Here is a 23,261-nt window from a genome sequence, read left to right on the forward strand (position 1 = left end):
TCTGATTGGCAATCATTCCACATCTCCCTATTTTTGTATTTCTAAATTTTTCAAGTAAAAGTCAAGACCTGACGGTTTAATTAAGTATGTCTGCCTGTTATTAATAGCAGTCTTACCAATCATGACAATGTGGCAATCATACCACATCTTCTTTTTTATATTAAATAATTCCTATGAGGAACCGTTTTCTATACAACGTAATTATGGTTGCGTTCGATATTGATATATTTAGATTTTTTCTGTTTATTATATACGTTGTGTCAGATTTTGTGAGGTAACCGATAATATATGATAAGAAATAATTATAAGTATGACCAGCAAACCAGGAATTTCAATTTTTGTTCATTGTAACCTTGTCGCCATATTGATAATGTGTATGATGTTAGTCACATGTATTCAATTTTGTTCACTTATTTATTATTTGTATATAATGCAAAATACATTGTATGTTGAAAAACATGTGTCTGATCTTGTCTGTTTAGACAATATAATATGTTAAAATAAATAAGCAAAACACACAAAGTTAAATCTTGGACAACATAGCATACATGCAATTAAAAGTAAACCGACAGCAATAACAACAACGTTATCTTATAAGTTTTATTTTTTCTTGAAAATTATAACACATTTGAAAATTAAGTAGCTTTAGATTAAAAAATGTATACTACCGCATCCGAGTGTGGGTTTTTCTTGCTGTGTTGAAGAGCCATTGGTGGGGCTGTTTTCAGATCTTTGGTCGGGTTGTTGTCTCTTTGACACATTCCCCATTTTCATTCTCAACTTTAATAGTAAGTGTTATAAAACTCCCAGTGCATCACAGATTTCGGTGCGTCATTTATAAGTTTGACATTTTCTGCTGTCTGACTCTAATGACATTGCGTATCTACGATCTCAAAACGAGATGGCTCCCAGTTTTTGGTGGGGTTTGTGTTGCTACGTCTTTAAGTTAATTTCGTAAGTTGTGTCTTGTTTACGACTATTTGTTTGTTTGTCTTTTTCATTTTTAGCCATGGCATTGACAGGTGCAGGAAAATTGGTACCGTTAATGTTATTATTTTCGATATATGAGTTTGAATGTGTCTCTTATCTTTCGCCCGTCTTAGTGCGTTTTCATACCTTATTTATTGTACACATTTGTTTTTGTTATTTTTACCGCAACAAATAAATCAGTGTCAGTCGGCGAAGGTATCATCATTCAGGAGTGCGGGCGTTCTAATTAAGGTATAAACTCTTCGAACGCAACAATTCATAAAGTGTTTTTTTTTTTTTTTTTTAACTTTTAAAACAAACCGTATCAGTGTTCCCGTCTTAAGAATGCTTTCTTTTATATGTGAGTTTTATGTGTCTTTTTTATCTGCAGATAACCATTAAAACTTCAATTTTTAAGGAATAAAAGTCACCATTAATTACAGACATTTTCAATTTGTTAATGGAAATCTTGTTTTTAATGAACATCTTAAAAAGCAGTTCAGATTTTTTATCGAAGATAACTTTGTTTAAAAGGATTTCCGAATCATACTTATATTCGAGTCTTGGAGATCTTCTATTTATTAATGATACGTAGCTTTATAATTAATATCATATTGTGAATTGTACAGTTGAACATCCCCAGCGGGTTTTTTTTTTTTTACAAAGCATTCTTTGAAAAAGATAAAATTAATTGGATAAAAGTGCTTTCATATAATTACGCTTATAGTTCGTATCTAATTAGTACGTCCCCGGAGAATGGATCTTACTTAAAATATCTGTATTTATCAGTTCCGCTTTAAAATGACTTATATTTCCTACAATCTACTTTTTTCTGATAACTCGCAAGAAAATTTGTTTCATTTTGACGCTACCATATCTTTAAATTTCTAAGTTTAGTGTGGAAGCAAAACCCTACTCACTCCATCACATAATAATATGCAAAAAAATTCACATCATAATTAACATAATTTATAATGAAAATGATGTGAACAAAATATCTTAATATAAAACTACTTTGACCCGGAACCTTTTGATACGTTATACAAGAAAGACGAACAGAACATCAGATGAATGGCCAGAACAGAAATGTCATGCACCTATATTCTCGTAGGCGGGGCATATACACATGAATTTTTCACAATCTACACATGTTCATTAGATCTACATGCTAAGCATTATACATACAGAATTATAAACCTCTGAATTCAAATTTAGATTTTATTTATAAGTATACATATTTCGCTTAATACACAATAAAACAAATAAAAGGTGTTCACTATTGTTTATTATTTGTTGTTTATTTCTATTTTCCCGTATTTGTATGTAACATTCCATATTTTTGTCTAAGATACAGTTCGATAGTTGTATTTATTTCATAAAATGTACTGCAATCGACAGACATATACAGATGTCCAATTGTAAAACAAGAGATGGAAAAGTACAACCTACAAGTTATGGTTATGATTATATTCAAGTTTAGTTTATGAACCGGGATTCATTATCAATGTAAAAGAGACCAGCTAATGTCTTTGCTGTATTTTGGTAGAGACACGGACTAGACGATCACACGATCTGCCAGTAGAAACTTTATTTTAGTTAGTGCCAAATAAAATGAATATTTGGTTTTCGAAAATATAGTTTACTTCAATAAGATTTTAAGAAAGAGTGATAAACTGAACTTGACTTTGTATCTACATATATAGTGGATCCGTTTTCAAATGTACAAACTTAGCCCAATATTTTATATCGATATGTGTCCCAAATAATGACAATCATTATTATAACTTAATCACTGAACTCTTTATACACAGTATCATCTTTCGATCTTGGTCGGTTCATAGGTGAAGTGGTAGAGTTCAACTGGCTTACTTCCGTACAAGATCTACTTATTGGTTTAGATTTTAATGTACAGCAACGGAAGACTCCTTTAAATGCTTTTCTGAAATTTTTGTTCATAAAACAGTAGGTGATAGGATGAATGCACGATGATGTGTACGATAACAGCAAAACCAGGGACCAGGCAATATCGGACATGCGCATGTGTATATCCATGTAATCGATCAGTTTCCACGTGTTCAATATATACAATGGCGACCAGCAGATAAAATATTCAAATACCACGACAAACAACATCTTTATCACTCGTTTCCTGTTACTGTTGCTGGAACGTTGGTTAGATTGACGTAAGCTTATGTTAATTGTTCCATTAATCTTCTTAAAATTTGATTCAGATTCGCTTTTATCGTCCAAAATTCTGTCTGTAGATTCTACAAAAAATGAACCAATTAATTAACATGGTTTAAAAAGTTACTTTGCTACACACAAATATGTTAATTTCTCTTTCAAAATATCCCAATTTGTGATAAATTGATAAGAATAAGTTGAATTAATCATGCAATATATATCCAGTAATACCTCAGCTTCAAGTGGGCTAAAAATTAAAAAGGCGTTATAAGAATTACCAAAACGGTCTGAGACTAACTTTTTCTTACAAAGTTACGTAGTGCGTTTCTTTGGTGCATAAAATTGCCCTCATTCAGTTGAGATTTGTTTGTATCTGTATTAAAAAATCGAGTGATTGTCTTCAAATGTCCAAGTACAGTAAGTGTAAAATACATCGATAAAGAAACCTAATCAGAGATGTTTTACTTCAAGGGTAGTGTAAAAGGTTATCAATTCATGACGTCTATTTTTATCAAAATGAAAAATCATTCCTAAGTATTCATGACCTCATGAAGAAAAGGGCTTTAATTTTGAAATGTTATGGTTTTCAGTGTTCTTCACTTCGACAGCCACTGATGAATATTATCTGCTAGCATACTATAATAATAATATCTTTGACACCAATATTTCGATACTATTGTTTAGGAACGTTTCCCTCCCGCATGCATCACATGAAAAGTGTTTAGTGTTCATGCGCGGATATCAAATGTTATTTATATTTCCATTTCGTGCAAATAATTTGGCTTTGGCTAAATTTTGCACAACTGAAATGTTTTTGCTTTTCAACGCTCAGCAACTTCGAAACTGATTTTGTCATTCCCATTTTGTTTTTATTCGAGTGTCCATAATGCGTCTGATGAGATCAAGCAAATTTTACTCTGAGCCTGTTTTGTTTGTATTTTTTTTATATAGATCATAAAAAGCTGACAAAACTAAGTCCTCCAATTATTAAAGAGACTTGGTCGTGAAACGTTTATTTTTAATACAATGTTAAATGATGGTGAAGAATAAGTGGAATTACGGTATGGTCAAAACAATATCACTGTTTATCATTTATTACCTGACTTTATCTGTACTTGTTGTTTAATAGTAAACCAAAGCTTATACGATATGCCCCCATACGCCGATCCCATCACCAAAATTGGAATGAACAGTAAAATCACGACTAGGGCGATACTATATGCAAAAAATAATGATTTCAGCTTTGTCGACCATATCTCCCGGCATGCTTTATTTCCATTTTGAAGTGGTAAAATTTCTTGTCCAGCAGCAATAGGTATCATTAATACAAGTGCAAAAATCCATATTCCAATTATAGATTTATACGCATGGGACAGTGTCTGCCACCTTCTTGACCGGAGTGGGTAGCAAATGGCGAAGAAACGTTCCATGGAAATAGCAACAAGTGTATAGCAACTAACACAGACGGAGACAGCTGAAAAATAAAAGTAATATTAAATTGAGTTTACAATAGCATTTCAGAATAAGTAGTATAAACTCTTAAGTATGTGTTTGATGCACGCTATCAATTGCAAAATCAATAGGACATATAGGAATCTAAAATGAAAGATACAAACCATTTTTCTAATAACAATATCAGTGTACCATCATATTAATCGCTCAAACACTGCTAAACGAAATTATTTTCGCCAACAGAAACGATTTTTATTATACTCTGTACTAAAAATAAATTGCAATGAAAGTGTTTTTGTTCTCTATATTATTAACTTGAATTATTATTGACAAATTCTGTTAAATAAATAACAATCAGTAGTTATGTTTAATTGGATAGTTAGGACCAGCAATTATCTGCTTGGTTAACACTATATAATGTCTTTCTTGTACTACAATTGTTCTATGATTGTTGTGCGTAAATGTAATGATTATACGAGCAAACTTAATATACAGGTTTTGTTATTTGGAAAATATTTTTTGAATGTCAGCTATTCTTTGGTTTTCGGTAAAATTTGAGGATTAGAAAATTTAGAAGATCAAAAGTATATCCCAGGTCCTTTAAACACGCACGAGGTATTTACTAGCCCGCAATAATGAGTAGCCTAAGAGCAAATTATAATCAATTAAAGGCTTTAATTTTATGTGTAGTGTTTTTATTATTTGTTATTTCGGGGCCTTTTGTAGCTGACTATGTTGTATGGATTTCACCCGTTGTTAAAATCCTACGATGATCTATTATAGTTGTAAGTTTATATGTCATGTGATCTCTTTCTGAGTGTTGTCTAAATGGTACTGTAAACCAAAATTACTTTCCCGAGTAGAAAAAATACGCGAATTTAAATCGTCGCGAACATGTATAAATTGGATCTATGCTTATTCAACTACCTCAAGTACATTAGAAAATCGCGAAATTAAATCGCCGTGGAGTGGCCTAGTAAGGGATAAACGCGTAATAAGATATCCGCGAAAATAAGTTGGTTTACAGTTATTATACCACATCTTCTTATTTTTATTTTTCTCTCTTTATTGATAAACACTGAAATTATAAATCTGAAACACATAAATCTTCGACAGAGTTTGCTTTGAATAACATCCTTTGTAAAGTGGATGATGGGTTTAAGCATAAAAACATCTTTAAGATATTATCTTTCTCATTTTAAAAAAATTCATAATCGGGGGCTAATTGTTCTATGGTAAATAGAATGGTTTATATCAACTTTATCTTATGGTTACAAATTTGTCATTAATAAAGATGATGTTGAGAAAGTTATTTGCCGTTTGCCAATAAAGGGATCTTGAAATGGTAACATAATATACAAATTAATTGAACTGTCATTTTTATTCTATAAAATTGATAAATGACAATAATTTCCATTTGTAGTATGACATCAAGACAAACCACTAAAGTACTAAACAAATGGACGTTTTAACATAGGAATATCGTGGTAAAATATCAAATCTAACACGGATGTGCTGACCTCCTAATATCATTATTAATTTACGGCATAAAGCAAAACGATAAATTTGACAAATATTAAACTTTACATTGTCTATTGTACACTTCACGGTATTTTAGACGTATTTGTTTTTGTAGAATTCTTTGTAGTCATATATTCTTACTTAAATGACACGAAAAGAGTTAGACTTGTATTCTATGTTCGCAACATTTGGAACAGAGAATCGTCAACCGTTCTGATTCATAGTGTTGTTAAATCACTAATTCATTTCCGTCGACTCGGAACTGCGAGAATACAGACGTTAATTAGTGGCCGGAGGTCTGATTTAGCTCTTCCTTGTTACGTTTTATAAAACTTTTGCGCAGACTTAAAGAGTTGATTTCAATATCACACGCTTAATAGTGACACCAGCTGAACTAACTTTCCTGCAGTAAGTTTATTTCAACTCTTGTGATTACAAATGATATTAACTATCAGGAACGTTCAAACTTAAAGAATGATAATTTGTCATATTCCATTTGAGAATATAGTTTCTCTAATTTCATGCTTTTTTTACATTTCTGGATTGGTGTGAGAAAAATATTTCCCAAACTCTGGAAAAAATTTTATTCTCAGCAAATGATTAGTCGAAATTCTATATTCTAATACAACATCGTTTGTAAAAGAGGGACGAAGTATACCAGAGGGACAGTCAAACTCATAAATCGAAAACAAACTGACAACGCCATGGCTAAAAATGAAAAAGACAAACAAACAAACAATAGTACACATGACACAACATAGAAAACTAAAGAATAAGCAACACGAACTCCACCATACACTAGGGGTGATCTCAGGTGATCCGGAAGGGTAAGCAGATCCTGCTCCACATGTGGCACCCGTCGTGTTGCTTATGTGATAAAAAAAATCCGATAAACAGTCTTATTCGGTAAGTCACATTCATGAAAGGGCAGGGGATTGTAGTTACGACGTAAAGAACATATCCGATATCATTTGTGAAACGGTTATTCCATAACGGTCAACCAACTCGTGCTGGCGTCCGTAAAATTTACGAAGGGATGATTTCAACTTCACCATTTGGAACGCTTGGTTTATTAGCTTCCTTGTGAGCAGCAACCCTTTATCAAAAGAATCATAATAGGAAATGCAAGCATTTATTGTAACATTCATTTTAATTGGATAGCGTCACCAATTTTCATGGCAGCAATTGTGAATTTAATGCTAGGAAAATGTACGCGAAAGCGTAGACGACGTATGACCGATTTTGAATAAACATTGCGATATTTTCTATCAGTTTATTTAGAATGGAGATAACAAAATTAGATCGGACGGCATCAATAGACCACTTTCGAGTACAACTTCCAACAGTCAAAACTCGTCAATTATGCGCACCTTTATGACGTCATTACCAGATAGACGGGATCGCCTATACCCCTGCACCATCAAGCGTCTTAGTGGTCGTCATTTTGCTTGATAAACTAGAAATAATGTTTGTTTTGTAAGTACTTAATCACAATCCTAATGACAGCAGAGCTCATTATCAATTATGAGAATTTAGTTTGCCGAATAAATAGTGCAATATAGTATTATAGTTTTACAACCACTCGCTCAACATAAATACGGACGTGACGATGCCCCTAAAAAAAGGTTGCGTTTGGATTTGTATAATTTACAAAATAACAAAGAGGTGTTTTCGGCTGTAAAGATATTCATGATAAAATTCCAAGGTATTATATAACAAAAAAGCTTTGACTTTGAATACAAATTGTGGCGAAAATGAATAGGAATTTTAATAAAGCGGCATATATACTTTTCTTTACCTACATCTAAAGACAAAACAACAACGTTTAAAAAAATCAAACACTATTAAACAAAAATACGCAGTCTGAGGGTGTTTTAACTTAATAAATATTGGTATTGCCTGAAATCATATAGAGCTGTTACGTAATTTGATACCAAAACTAATAAACTATTACTATATTGCCATAAAGACAATCTTCATTGACATTCTAACGTAGAAACGATGTTTTATTTCGTAAAATATGAAATATCGTCATAATTATAGACAGAAACAGTGTTATTTTTATTTTGATATAATTAAGAAGTACAGATGAATATTGCTCTTTGCTTAACGATAACTGAGGTACACTGTTTATCAAATATAAACAACTGAATTTTCCATTTCTTTCTATGCAAACGCTTTTAAAACGTGTTATTGTATAACACATAAGGGTGTATATTTCTAACATTATTTAACACACTAAGAACTTTTAGAAGCGGGACATAAATGCGATAAATTTTAAAAACAAAATAAACATGAAATAAAGATTAATCATAGAAAGATTCATTCAGGTCTTCTTACATTTTAGATCGTTTCTCAGATCTGTACTTAGTTTCTTTTAGTTATGGAGAAGTGTATGTACATTGTATCGTCCACTCTTATAATTCGGTATATTTGCATATGTTGTACTGTTACACCACTGTCCAATGTAAAGGGGGGACACCTGCCAACATGTTCAACCCTACCACAATGTATATGTGCCTAGTCAAAGTTAAAGGCCTGTAATTCTGTGGTTGTCGTTTGTTGCTGTATATCTTTTTGTATTGTGCATTATTTGCACGTCGCTGAATTGTTCACATGGGTAATGGTTAGAAATGTTAGCGATCGTATAATGCTTTATTTGCTTTAAATGTAAAAACATATATTGTTAACTGCCATCGCCACACACTTCCTGTTTTTATAGGATTAGATCCATTTGTCTCGGTGTCTAATTTGACCACTTAAGTCGAAAACGAATAACAATTTAAGGCTGTGAGTTAATTCGTACAGTTTACATGTTCATAAACTTCGAAAAATGCGTAGATATATATAATCGTCATTAATGTTTTTTTTCAAAATGTATGTTTAAGAAAACAAATTTCCAAAATTCTAAATGATCTCAAATTAGACAAACACTTTGCATTCAGAAGCAGACTGATCCATTATAATTAATTTATTAACAAGTACATCGTATCTTTTTTAGCATGCATTACAATGACAACTGTAACAGATCAGCCCAAAACTCTAATTTAACCTTATGATATTCATCGTATGGAAACGAAATGTATATTTATATAGGCAAGAACTAAAAATCAGAAGCAAAGGATACTCGTATTCTGCTGTACGAACTTTATAATAATATTTAAATAAAAGTACTAGTAAAATAAGAACAAACCGAAAGCCTCTAATATTGCACTTGAAGTAGCCAAAATTCTGTCATTAACACTATGAAGAAGCTACATTTTGTTTCTTTTGTGTAATAAGCAGTTTAAAAATTCCAAATATAGAAATAGAAAAGAAAGAACACACTATCTCAAAATATACCGTTAATGTTAAAATCATTGTTGTGGTTATATCATAAAGAGCGAAATAACAAAAATACAAGGTAAATTCAGAAGTCCATAATCAAATGTAAAAATCAAAAGCTCAAACACAACAAACAAATAGACAACACATTACATGTTCCTAACTTGATACAATGTATCAACACGTAAATGTTTTGATCTCTTGAAACCATGTCAAATACAATTCTATATTGCAGCCTAAACTGTCAAATTATTGTCTTGCCTGCTAATGTACAAAGCAGAACACAATAATACAGTCTGACGTATTGTTGACTCACACCACCTACATCTTAGATAAATGGTTATCAAACTATCCAGTATACGACTCCTAACTTGTTAGTTTAGGTGTGTTTTTAATTTATCAATATTTGGATACTCGCTTTGTTGTGGTTTATAATTGTAACGAGTTTTGATGCCTGTACTATATAATCCTAAAATCATATTATATCTTTCAACAATTTGATACTAAAGATATAAACTAACGGCTTATTGCAATTAACGCAATCTTCAATGACGTAACTCTAAATAAACAGTATTTATAATGCATCAAATAACTAATGACGTCATTGAAATAGACACAAGAAATATTATTTATTATAGTCCTGATGGCTTAATAAAGATGTAAAGATAAATGCCATACCGGTTTTTACGATAATCAAGGAATACATTAGACTTTATTGAACTTGTGCCTTAATGTGCTTGAAGAACAGAAGATATTGGCTGTTTTCTTGTCATTAAAAGATGTATTTTCTTGCGTTTACACATAACCGCTGATTATGAGAATTTCTTTTAATCATTTCGCTAATTCATGGTTTGTCAGATGCATGCATAGACTTCAACACAAATATTGAAGTGTTTCAGAACTGGAAGTCAAAGAGTAAATTTGAAAAAAGCAATCAGACGGAAAGATTTTTGCAATTTATTAGTAAATATTGAGGAGAAAATACTGAGAAGGACATTGTTTCGAGCAACCACAATGTTAACGATCGTACGATTATTATCAGTCTTTAAAATGCATATTAAAACGTCCTTAAATTCTGAACATAAACAAATATTAAAAACAATTTGTTTTGAAAAATGAATTGAATTGAAAATCTATTCACATTACATTTCTTAATAACTCATCAGAAGCTACTTTTAACTAATTCATAGTTACTGTTGGCATTTTTATCATAGGTTTCTTTGCACTGATTGCACGAAAGGAAAGTGTGTGATTGTGAAATATTTTTTTCACTTTTGTCGTATTCAAAAATTTCAGTTTTTAAAATTTCCATTTTAAACCAATACAGTTCTGATAGTTCATAATGTTGCAACTAACATCCTGTCCCCTTTTCTTCACATTTGACTAACCGTATACTTAGTAAGACGTGTCACTGTTTTTGTTCTAACATCAGAAACACGACGGTTGCCACATGAGGAGCAGGATCTACCTACCCTTCCGGGAACTTGATATCACCCAATTTTTGTTGCTCAGTTTCTTTGTTTTGTGTTGTGTGTGCTATTATACTATTTTACTGTTGTGTCTTTGTGTATTGTGTATTATTGTTTGTCTCGTGGTCTAAATTATTTGTAGCCATAGTGTAGTCAGTTTATTTTTGTGGTATGAGTGTGCTTGTCCTTTTATTATCATTTGTCACTCTTTTACATGTGCTTTGCCGTTTTTGAGATGTTTTTCCTGTCTGTGGATTACATAATATGATGGCCAATATATATTTTGATGCGTTGATACGACCTTGCATTTTAGCGTGTAACCAGAGATATCTCAATATAGCACAAGTTTCATTTAACTGAACATACCTTGCTAGGATTTACTCTTTATTTAAGGTTTAATCATTTTCAAAATATGAAATATTAAGATTATACACTGACATTTTTGAATTTCTCCGGAATATTGTTAACATAGATGATGGTATTTTTTCTAACTAACGCCTCTGGTAGCCTGGTAACTGCCTTTTCGTGTGTCATTGACTTCTAGGTCCGACTTTTAACATTATTTTGTACTTCTGAGACTGTTTGTTTTAGAAATAAAAACTGTATCAAAGAAAAGAGCACGTTTTAACGTATATAAGGTTGTCTGTATGAAAAGGCAATCTGTCTCGTCTGTTTTGATAATTAATTGGTACAATTTAAATAATTTACGAACTGTAGGCTAAAGAAGGATAAAAATCCGCACGTTTTTGCCAATTCAGAAGAAAACATAATGAACCACATATGTTTGATGTCTCTAACAAGAATCCTCGACTCATTATGATACAACCTCTATTCTGCTGACCGCAGAATACAAATTAAAGTTGTGTCCCAAATCTTCACGGCAAAACGCTTTTTTTTAAGTTAAACCACAAAAATTGTCACTATATCAAATTACCATCACACTTGATCAACAATAAAACGCATATCCTGCAGTTGCCGGGCCATTTCAATTGCATCTCCCTGGTATAACAAGGATGATCTGTTCTTGTTGCCTATACATTTGGTTTGTTGTTTTAAGATCAGCATATTTGTAATGAGTGTTGGCTTTTAAAAGTTCTGTCCCAAAAAAACATTAAAATCTTTGTTTTTGCTGTAAAATTGGCCTGTTTGAAGTTATGTTTACAACTAGGTCGATAGCTGTGCTAGAAAAAGACTGCATTGCGAGTATCATGGCCAAACTAATCAAATGTGGTGTAAACAACACAGGAAATTGATTAAATGAAGAAATGAATCTCGACAACGAATAGCTCCATTTTCTAATACCATATTGAGATGTACTTTAAATGATATTTGGTTACACCAGCATATCAATGATCGTATAAGAAGTTTATATATGTGCAATTATTTTGGCTTCGAGTATCGCTGGCGAGAAATTATTTGTTGGAAATAGAACCGTCTAAAACATTGTGATAGCAGTACAAGTTACACCAGACACGTCGCTGTTTAAAATTGGCAAATTAAAAAAATTCTACAGTAGTGCTCGAAACAAAGACAAAAATATAAAAAAGACAAATAAAGTAAGAAATTGAAAAGCATTAATGGCACAAAAATTAAATAACTAATGTTGTCTATTCCAAGGTGGAAATTCCTTAGGATTTTTAAAATAACGTTTTACACACCAGGACGTTAATTTAAGACAAATAACTACATTAGATGTATGTTTCATTATGATACTTTATTCTGATTGGCTAACTGCACATCACGTGTTATTCCGTAAGCAATTTCATTGCTCAATAAAACTTTTCATTCATGATAACACGTGGTCCCACAATAAAGTGCACATGTGATTTAAATAAAGCAATAATAAAATTCGTGTTTTCATGATCATTGCTTAAAAATGTAATTATAAGTATTGAATGCTTCTTTTTGTAACTTCATAGGGTTGTAAAAGCGTTGACCGTGCGCACATTTTTCGTATGATGCGCTTCCGCGCTTCATACAAAATGTACTTCCGTCAACGCTTTTACAACCCAATGAAGTTACAAAAAGAAGCATTCAATTCTTAAATAAACCACATACTTATTGTTGCATTTGATTGATTTACTTTTGTTTTCTTGAGTAAATAGATTTGATTAATTTTGATCAAGCAAAACAAAAATCTCATTCATCATATACATGCATGTCATGTCCCTTCATGTATTTTAAAACATTTTATGAAGCCGAAAATAAAACTAAATTATCATGATTCGTCGTTTTAGAATCTTTGGCATTCCTGGTCTGAAGAATACATAAAATGAGATACGATTTATATATTTATTAACCTTAACCAATACATATCCAGTTGAAATAATAGCAATATTCTCATTTTAGTGGATTGAAAATGAAATAACCAACAACCTTATAACGAGTCTATAACTGGTGATAAGTTAACACTTACTGTATCAATGATTTGTGTTACATTATAATTTCAGAATTACTGAATACTAGATCCTAACACATATGTTAAATCTAATCAAAGAAACAAGAGTTAAAAAATGTACTCATTGTTTGCCCTTATTACTATAGACCAACTAGCATTGCAAGCCAAACATTTGGAAAAATTGTGTTAGTAAAGGCGACAGTAGTTTACCGTTGTTAAAAAGTCATAAATCGATTGAGAAAAATAAATCCCAGGTTACTAACCAAAACCGAGGGAAACACATCAACTATAAGAAGAAAATAATGGATAAACAGAAACACCGAAGTTTAACAAAAACAAACGCCAATGCACGTATTGAAACGAACTATTTGATAACAACTGCAATATTCCTGAATTAGTTCAGGACATTTTAAGGAACAAATGGTGGGTTGAACCTAGTTTATTGTCAAATACGACCAAGACCATGTCCAGCTACTTGATATACATAGGATAGAACACTTGAGTGTATTAAATATTTCAAATATGGAAATTTAATAGAAACAGTATCAAATCAAGTCATCACAAAATTGCTGACTGCTAGGTATATAATCAAGTGTATCATGATAAACTATGTTATCATTTTACCAAACATAAATTAAAAATAAAAACCATTGCCACGTATTTCATTTTTTGAATTTTTTCAAAGATTTCACTTGACCAACATTAATAATTTTTTAATTCAAAATTTTCAGTACAGTTTAAAAGTGAACGACTAACATTATCGCAAAATTACTAGTATTAATTCTGTAGAAAACTATGACATCAGAAACTAAAGTACACTTCTGAAATAATCTGTTGTTTTCCCTTCTTAGGACACGATTTTTACATATGAAAGTATACCAATAACAATGCACACCGGAAGTACACAGAAGACGTGTCCTTCATTTTCCAATGAATGAAATCTTGTCTCTATTACAACATTAAGATTTTTCAATACGGCGATCGTAAACATTAGTATAATTCGTGTTACATATAGAAATAGATCAAAACTAGATAAGACTCAGTTTGCAACATATCTATTTAATTGCAAATGTCATGTCTCATATTAGGTATAACCATAAAGCGTGCCATACACCAGAATTTGTAGCGTACATTGCATGTTTACAACATACCATCGACACAGAAGGAGAAAAGTTTAGACCACTGTTTGACCTTCTAAAATGGACAAACCATTACCGCGTATTACGTTTAACATGTTCAAAGACACAATTCAAGTCCATAATACACGAGCGAAATTGTACTTTTCTAACTTATTTGGATGAAATTGATCTAAACTGAATGCTAAAAAAGTTATATTGTTTTTATGCCCACATACGATAGTAGAGTGGCATAATCTTTTCTCGTCTGTGTGTCCGTTCGTCCATTCGTCTGCTCGTCCGTTTGTCCATTCGTCTGCTCGTCCGTTCGTCCGTCCGTCCGTCCGTCCGTCCGACTGTCCCGCTTCAGGTTAAAGTTTTTGGTCGAGGTAGTTTTTGATGAAGTTGTCGTCCATGCAATTTGAAACTTTGTACACATGTTTCCTGTGATATGATATCTCTAATTTTAATGCCAAATTAGAGTTTTTATCCCAATTTTTCGGTCCACTGAACATAGAAAATGTTGATGTTAGTGGGACATCCGTGTACTAGGTACACATTCTTGCTATTTTCAGCTAAAACAAACGTTTGAAACAAAAAACAAAAAATTACATATTTAATAGTTAATGACACTTTCATGCTTACGCTCCTTTCACACGGTTAGTATTAAAATATATATATATATATAAAAGCAACATTTGAGTTGTGATGCCAACGCGTATTCAAAGCCTAGATTAACGAATTATTTTTCATATTTATTGATATTATACAAATTCTATATCGGGAATTTATTATTTTCAACCCTCAAAATATCGCTTGAATATAATTTCAAAACAACACATAATATTTTCGTTATAATCAAACCCAAACTACCTAATATGTTTACGTTCAAATATATAATTATTATCCTTATGAGAAATATAAAACGCTAAGTACACAACTATGCATTATTTCGTATGATTCTACGCACGCATCCATTTATCAAACTTTCATGTCGGAAGCATTCAGTCTATGATGTTCATTTCAAGTTTTAGATAAAAGAAAAATTATATGTAATTGTGATGCGCTTAGTGACAACTAACAAACGAATTTAAAAAAGAAAGGAAAAACATAGAAATTAATTCATCATACAAATCAAATAAAAATGAAAAAGTTAATACATTTTCTGAATGCACGTCTGGTGCACATAATTGTGATCCTGGTTCCTATTAAGAGTTTTAGCATATCATCTGATTAGTTATATGGAAAAGGTAAAGGAAAAGTACAAGTACAATTAATCAATGTTAGTTTGCAAAAAGTAAAATAACAAAAATACCGTTATCCTAGGTAAATCCAAAATGGAAACTTTGTTTTTGTTGAAACAACGAAAGTACAGGATACTTTTAAGAACAATTTTGAAGAGTCGACAAGAAACGAGATAGAATAATTGTGTTTTTGTATTCGTTCTACTTTTGTAGTCAATTCAAATAATTCCAAAGTCTTGCAGATAATATTTTGATAACACTTACTAAAGCCATATGAGAATGTACAGCAAAAGGTATTTGATAAAAAAAAATGTGTTTTGAAAAGTTAAAAGCTGTAAAGAGAATATTTGGAAATACTTGATAGTTTTAGACTTTTTTTTGGTGTTCCTTAAACGATGATTATTTTCATTGCTGAAAGTTTGACATGTGTAAATTGAACTCCGTTGATAGTTGTCTTACTGTCACATGATAATTCATATTTCCAACTTTAACCTAATAATTGTCTTATTCGGTGACTTTTTTATTATCAGAATAACCAACATCAATGGGTAGAAATACTCATCATTTACTATTTGAATTGTGACTGTTGTTATAAGACTATCAGTACAATTACTGGAAATCGTTCAAGTGTGAAGTACAAAGATGATATTCGATAAGCAATAAGATGCCCTACAAATTGAAAATTAGTATGGTGCAATAATATTTAAAGTTCAATTCCATCACTGTTTTGTTATACTCAATTTATCAAGTTCTATAAGTCTCCAATATGACCCCTTTTTCTATCTTACTTTTCATATGAAGATTTAATGGCCATTATTTCACACGGTATAACACAGCTTTAAAAATGACCTGATTGGAAATAGCTATTATATTGTTGAATGATTTACGTATCCGCGTTTTTCTAATGCCACCATAATTATCACGCATTCTAATTTTCTACCGCATACAATGAAATATCTAACCCGGACGAAAACGTTAAGCGCATGCGTCGGCCTAAAAGATTAATCACATTATGTCTGTTATCTGGTGCAAGAAAATTGGTACCGTTAATTTTATTATTTCAAATGAACAATTGGACGTAAATACTTAGTACATTGAAACCTGCGTGCTCTCTTTTCCTAGACCTTATTTGGACAAAATGAAAAAGAATTTAGTCTCGAATTAAGCTCTTAAAATTTAGGACCAAAATTTGACCTAAACAAAACTTATCCTTCAAAATGCATGTGTTGTGTTACATAACATTGTTTATTCTAAACCATTTTTGGTTAAAGTAATTGGTTAGTTTACGATGCGCTACATGCTTGCCAAAAATAAACACAAGGTATATCAAACATTGGCTTTCTATCACGAATGTTATAGCAATACACATGTACAAGTGTATCATCATAGAATAGTACATCTTGCAATTTTTTTTTTCTTTTCAAATTGTCACAAAATATGATCCTATTAATTATTTTACACGGATATTGGTATCCAACACATGCAATACGATCACCCAAGTTTCCGTTTAAATTTAAAAAGCTAGACACCTCTATTATAGCATTATACTAGAACTGCCCTATTTGTTGACATGAATAACTAAACAGAAGGATATACCCTATTTATTTCTTACTTTGCCATTGTTTAAATAAAAAATTATAACGTTATTCACACACTGCTCCCAAATGTGGTATGATATTGTTACATTTCATACTTTCAGCTAGAAAAAAATAATAAACTCTCGAGCTGAATTCGTATTTTCACACTTTGACTCTAGTACTAGTAAATGCAAAGACAGACAAGTATTTTATCCTGCAATTAGCCAACAATCACAACAATTGTACAAATAACAGGTATACAAATACATTTCTACTTTATTTTGTCTTTTACAAATAAAGTCTCCTGTTACCCCATTTCCATATTAAGAAAGCGATAAAGGAATATTTCAGTTTCCTAACCAGTCCATTTTGGGGTCCTCTTTGCGGTCCGCGTTTCAACGATGTCGATTTTTCTGAGAAATTAGAGACAATGGTTTTGATTATTATTTCTAAAGTTACAAGTGTTTGGAGTAATTTAAGGATAAAAACAATATATGTACATGGTCGGAAAATAAATAATTTATTTGTACTCGCATACTATGGTCCGACCGTATGCGAATGGTCGGGGTAATTAACACTTGTATTTTCAACATTTTAAAACTCTTCATAAGGTATGACCCTTTCGGTTGTCACGTCATTTAAAAAGGTAATTTTATTATATTTTATACAGCACATTTTACTCACAGTTTGTAAGTACAATTTTTTACCATAAACATATGTCAAAATCAAATGCACATATTGTAAAAGGAAGTTTTGTTACTTAACATATACCGGTGGTTAACGCGACTAGTGATTTTCCACGTTTTATTGTGTAAAGTTAATAACGTCACCGGCAAGGACTGTGGCATATTTTATTTATATTGTATTGTGAATATGGTGTACTGCAGTCATGTTACAATATTGTGAGATCTAGAGCTTTTACAAAAAAAATAGACACATCGGAATGGCCCGAGACCTCTGTATTACTGCACTCAGCTGCACAGCAGGCTAGTTTTTCACTCGCAAACAAAAGGTGTAACTGAAAAGGAACGTGCACAACCAAGATGTATAAATACAGAAAGGTTATGGTACCGGGTGGAATTGAATGTCACCCTAAGCATACATGCAAGAATACAATTAGTGATGATTAACTGACTGTGGCATCTATATTTAATGTTTAAGTAGCCTTTGAATCATTAAATTAATACATTTCCATGTAACCATCAGTGATTTTTAGGATAAAGTTTATTTTATGATTGAAACGTTTCTAATGCATATTTGAAAAAAATACCTATATGGTCCAAATGCTCATATGGTCCGGCCCGTTAATAACCAAACGAGTATATACTCACATGGTCTGACCATACGCGTACGGGTGGACCATACGCGTACGGTCGGACCATACGCGTATTGTCGGACCATATGAGTATACGAATATGGCCATGACCATACGCGTATGGTCCAAATACTCATATGGTCCGGAACATATCCACCTATTCGGGATCTTACCCGAGATATGAATAATTCATTTAGTTTAATAAGTTTATCCATTTAAAGAAAGACATATTATGCTAACGCATCTTTCCCATTGAACTAGAGATACAGGATGCAATAGTTAAGCCTGACTCATATCTTGACTGACATCTCGAAATATACAATTAAGGTCGGTTGAAAACATAAATTGACGATAAAATAAATGATGTCAGCTTCCTCATATTTGTGAACTTTCCATTTCTATGTAGCAACATTCCAGCAGCGCCTGTATACGGAGTTTTTATAAGAGAGGGGTAAAAGATACCAGAAGGAAATCTCTCAATTGATACGATATTCCCTCTGCTCACAAAGAAGCTATAAAACCAAGAGTTCCAAATGATTTATTTGAAACCATCCCTTCACAAATTTACGGTTGACCGTTATGGAATATCAGTTTAACAGATGATATCGGATATAATCTTTATGTCGTGGGTGGGGTTCGTGTTGCTTAGTCTTTAGTTGTCTATTTTGTTTCTTATGTACTATTATTTGTATGTTTGTCTTTTCCTTTTTTAGCCTTGGATTTGTCAGTTCAGTTTTTGATCTAAGAGCTTGAATGTCCCTCTAATATCATCCGCCAATCTTTTTTAACTAGACACATTATTTAATAAATAAATACTGCAAATAGGCATTTTTCTACATTAAATAATAAACTGAAATAAAATTAGATAGATCTAGGGTTCTAACATGCAATTAATGGTTACAGTTTACACATTAATCCACATGGTATTCAATTTGTAAATACAATATAAATCGAATTCACAAAAAGTGTAATTTGGAGATATAACGGGATAATTTATAATATGCTAAATTAAGGCAACAGCAGTTTAGCGGTGTTCAAACCTAATTAATCAATTGAGATGAAACAAAGCAAGCTTACAAACAGAAAACTGAGTGAATCGTTTAAACTCCAGAGGGAACGAGGAAAGCAAGTTACATAGACACAGAGCTAACAAAGCTTTAACTAAAACTTAATCAACGAATATGTATATTTCGACAAATGCAGTCTAATACCATGGGAACGATTAATTTCAATGGAAAATATATCTAAAATCTGTTTTAAATTGTTCAAAAATGTGTGCATAATATATACTTCTAAATCATGAAATAGCACATTTGACGTAATTAATCAGAAAATTGAAATTTTTAACGTCTAATACAAAATTGAAAAGCATTTCAAACCGAAAATTCCCCAATGTTGTGAAAATTCCCCAATGTTGTGCAAAATGGTACCATAGCAATCTATACTTGGGATAGAAAAAAACTAGTGTTTAATATAATTTCATGTTTTATGACCAGTTATCTGACAATATAAATATATCAGCATTATTTAACATCGTTTTACAGGTACACATTACACGGCTAGTAATACCCACGGGAATGAAACGTCCACCAGCACTGGCATCATCCAATCGTTTTAAATGCTTATCAAATATACCAGGCTTATAAAAAAAGTCAAATCACAAAAATACCTAACATCAAGGAAAATTCAAAAAAGAAAGTCATAAATCAATTGACAAAATCAAAAGCTCAAATACATCAAACAAATGGATAACAACTGTCATATTCCTGACTTGGAACAGACATTTACTTATGTCAAAAATGGTTAATTAAACCTGGTTTTAAAGCTAGCTTAGCCTCTCACACGTATGACAGTCGATTTAATTTCTTGTCTGCAACACGCATGTTTCGGCTTTGCGGGACTCATCAGGTTTAAAAAAACTATTTGTTAAAGCAAAATCAAATTTAATTCGGAGAGCATTGAAAACTAAATTTCAAAGAAGCTTTTATTTGTAACATTATTTTGCGCCCAAATATTTATAAGATTATTTAATAATGCTCATAACTATACTATTTTAGTATGTTATAAGTTACAAACATTCTGTTCCGTTCGAATTTTATTACTTTGATTATTTGTTCAATCAACAAGTTTCCCTTTTCGTTGGTTTGATGATGTGAATGAAGGGTTGGATAACGTATTTTTTGACACGAGAGTGAGAGAGAGAGCATCGATTGCGTGTGGAAATTACATTTTTTGTACTTATCAAGCATACACCAAACATTTTTGATCATGGACTTTTCAAGTTACTAAATGTAAACATTATAATGCGTTCAGTCCGCATGCACAGTATCATTAGTGGTAAGCGATTGGTCGTAACTAAAAGTTACGAAGTTACGACCATCCAGAGATGGCAAACAGCTCTAGGGATAAATTTTTCTGTTCCGATTTTCGTGCAGTAAAAGGTTCATTTGAGCCCAACCGCTTGTCTCATATACACTTATCGTGAGGGCGTTGATATTGAAACCAAATTTGATAGATATAATCATTCCAATTTTCGTAAAAAAGTCATTCGATCATGATGATCGTAACTATAAATGTGTGATGGTCGTAACTTCAACTATAGTATTTTGGATGATGGTCGTAACTTTGAAAGATGACCGTAACTCGAGTATTTAGACAAACTATTATTACTGTATTTTAAAAGTAAAAGTAATATACTCAGATGTCATATATGATTTGCTACAAACGATATTATTTGTTACTCTGATAATGGTATGCAGAAATTAAGCTAGAGAATTATTCAACATACAGAGTTTTGATATATTCCAAACGATCATCATTTAGGAGCAACAGTGAAAACTGATCAACTCGCATTAAGCCAAAAAGTATGTTAGGGTTGAGTATTAATATATTTTTTTTACTGTACGTTAAGGCATAAAATTATCAAATGCACGTGTATTCCCTCATATTTGTTTTTAATTTTATTTTATTTATGACTTTTTTTATCTGCAATCATGTCAGCAGATGAAATTATTAAACGTACAATTCTGAACAATCATCTTTAACTTTTTACCAGCTATTGCAGTTCTTATAAACTATTGGCCTTCAAATATTCGGCTTTTGGTCGTTTATGAAGAAATTAAATCCACAAATGAGACTTCGGAGTCCTGGGTTGAGTTCAATATCGTAGCAGCTACGTAGTGCTACGTCGATTTTGGCTATTGAACGTGTAGCTATAGATTAGTTGCTACATAGATATTGATAGCAGCTACGTAGCAGCTACGATATTGAACTCAACCCTGGATCTTTTAACGTGTTGTCTTTATTTTTTTATCGATTACATAACGATTATATATTGCGGTATATCATTGATATTAGTTCTAAGTATTGGTACGGAAAGAAAACTGAATCCATGGTGTCGCAATGAACATTGTATTAACCTCGAAAGTAGGAATATTGTTGATATATATATATTTTACACTGCTACACGCGCTGAATTTAAGAGTAAAATAAGATACTAGTTTGTAGCCAGGCTTAAGCTTGTAGCCAGGATAATATTACAAGGACTTTGGTAGAACTAAATGTACTGCGGCAACTATCACATACAAACCCCTGTATGCAGGTTAAAAATTATGTGTATGTTATATGTTTATAAATGTATGAATGGTTACAAGCTACTCCTGGACTTCGTCATTGGACATAATTGTGCACCTTATTATGAACTTGATTTCACCAAACAACAATGTGACTTCTAAAAAATAAAGTAAAACGTAAGTTTTAAATTCTGGTACGGACCTGCGAATTCGCGGGTATGGAATAGTATCGATAACGACCTTCATAACCTATCAATATGTTTAGCTTATTTCGACTCCTTACTAAGGGAGCTACCATTTGATTTTTAGGGGGGGGGGGGGCTAGGATGAAAATTTTTGTCCTGCATTTTTTTTTAGTTGTAATCTCTGTCCTGTCTTTTTATTTTTCACTCTGTTCGGTCCTGCCTTTTTTTTTTTAGTTTATCCTGACTTTTTTTTACCTAAATTGTCATCCTGACTTTTTTTTTTGCAAGTGTCTCATCCTGCCTTTTTTTTTTACTCAAAATCCCTGTCCTGCCTATTTTTTTCAAATTTCATCCTAGCCCCCCCCCCCCCCCCCCCCCCCCCCCCCCCCCCCCCCATAAAAATCAAATGGTAGCTCCCTAATGCTCTTTCGACTTAATGTATCAATATTAAATTGTAGATTTTAAAAAAAAATCACCTAGTAGGTACATCCTCAAAAGGTTTATCTTTTCAATAGATGCAAAATCTAAAGAAGAAAAAACACAGGATTATGTTATTTCATGTGATGTCCAATTTATTAAAAATGCCTTTTCTTAAATTCATTTATTTTGAAATTAAACAATGATTAGATACATTTCGTGTTTTGCTTTTTTTTTTTTTTTTTTTATTTCTACTAATAGAAGAATTATCATGACCAGAGCTGTGTTTCTTGCTTTAAAACGAATTCCATTTTTGAGAAATTTACATTGTTAATGAATTCAGCTATTTGCCTCTTGGTTAATTTTATACATTACATTTTCAGTATATATGACTGTTCATTTTATTTTGTATTGTTTCGTTCGATTCGTTACAATTTTTTTTCGTTTCGCACTTTACAGGTACCCCTCTCAGTTTTTATTATTTGGTGAAAACAACTTCACAAATATATAATATAACAT

The 23,261-nt window shown here is 31.8% G+C and overlaps 1 protein-coding gene across 1 annotated transcript in view; it reads right to left on the bottom strand.

Moving 5' to 3' along the window:
* Positions 1-2,173: 2,173 nt before the first annotated feature.
* The window catches only part of LOC143084909 (cholecystokinin receptor-like), a 32,932-nt gene continuing 11,844 nt past the window's right edge, over positions 2,174-23,261 (bottom strand). The window contains exons 2-3 of the mRNA XM_076260972.1: positions 4,253-4,627; positions 2,174-3,236 (exon numbers count right to left, since the gene is read on the bottom strand). Coding sequence (XP_076117087.1) covers positions 2,755-3,236; positions 4,253-4,627 — 857 coding nt within the window. The 3' untranslated portion in view covers positions 2,174-2,754. The remainder of the gene's footprint in view (positions 3,237-4,252; positions 4,628-23,261) is intronic.

This window comes from Mytilus galloprovincialis, chromosome 8 (genome assembly GCF_965363235.1).
Source record: "Mytilus galloprovincialis chromosome 8, xbMytGall1.hap1.1, whole genome shotgun sequence".
Taxonomy (NCBI): Eukaryota; Metazoa; Mollusca; class Bivalvia; order Mytilida; family Mytilidae; genus Mytilus; species Mytilus galloprovincialis.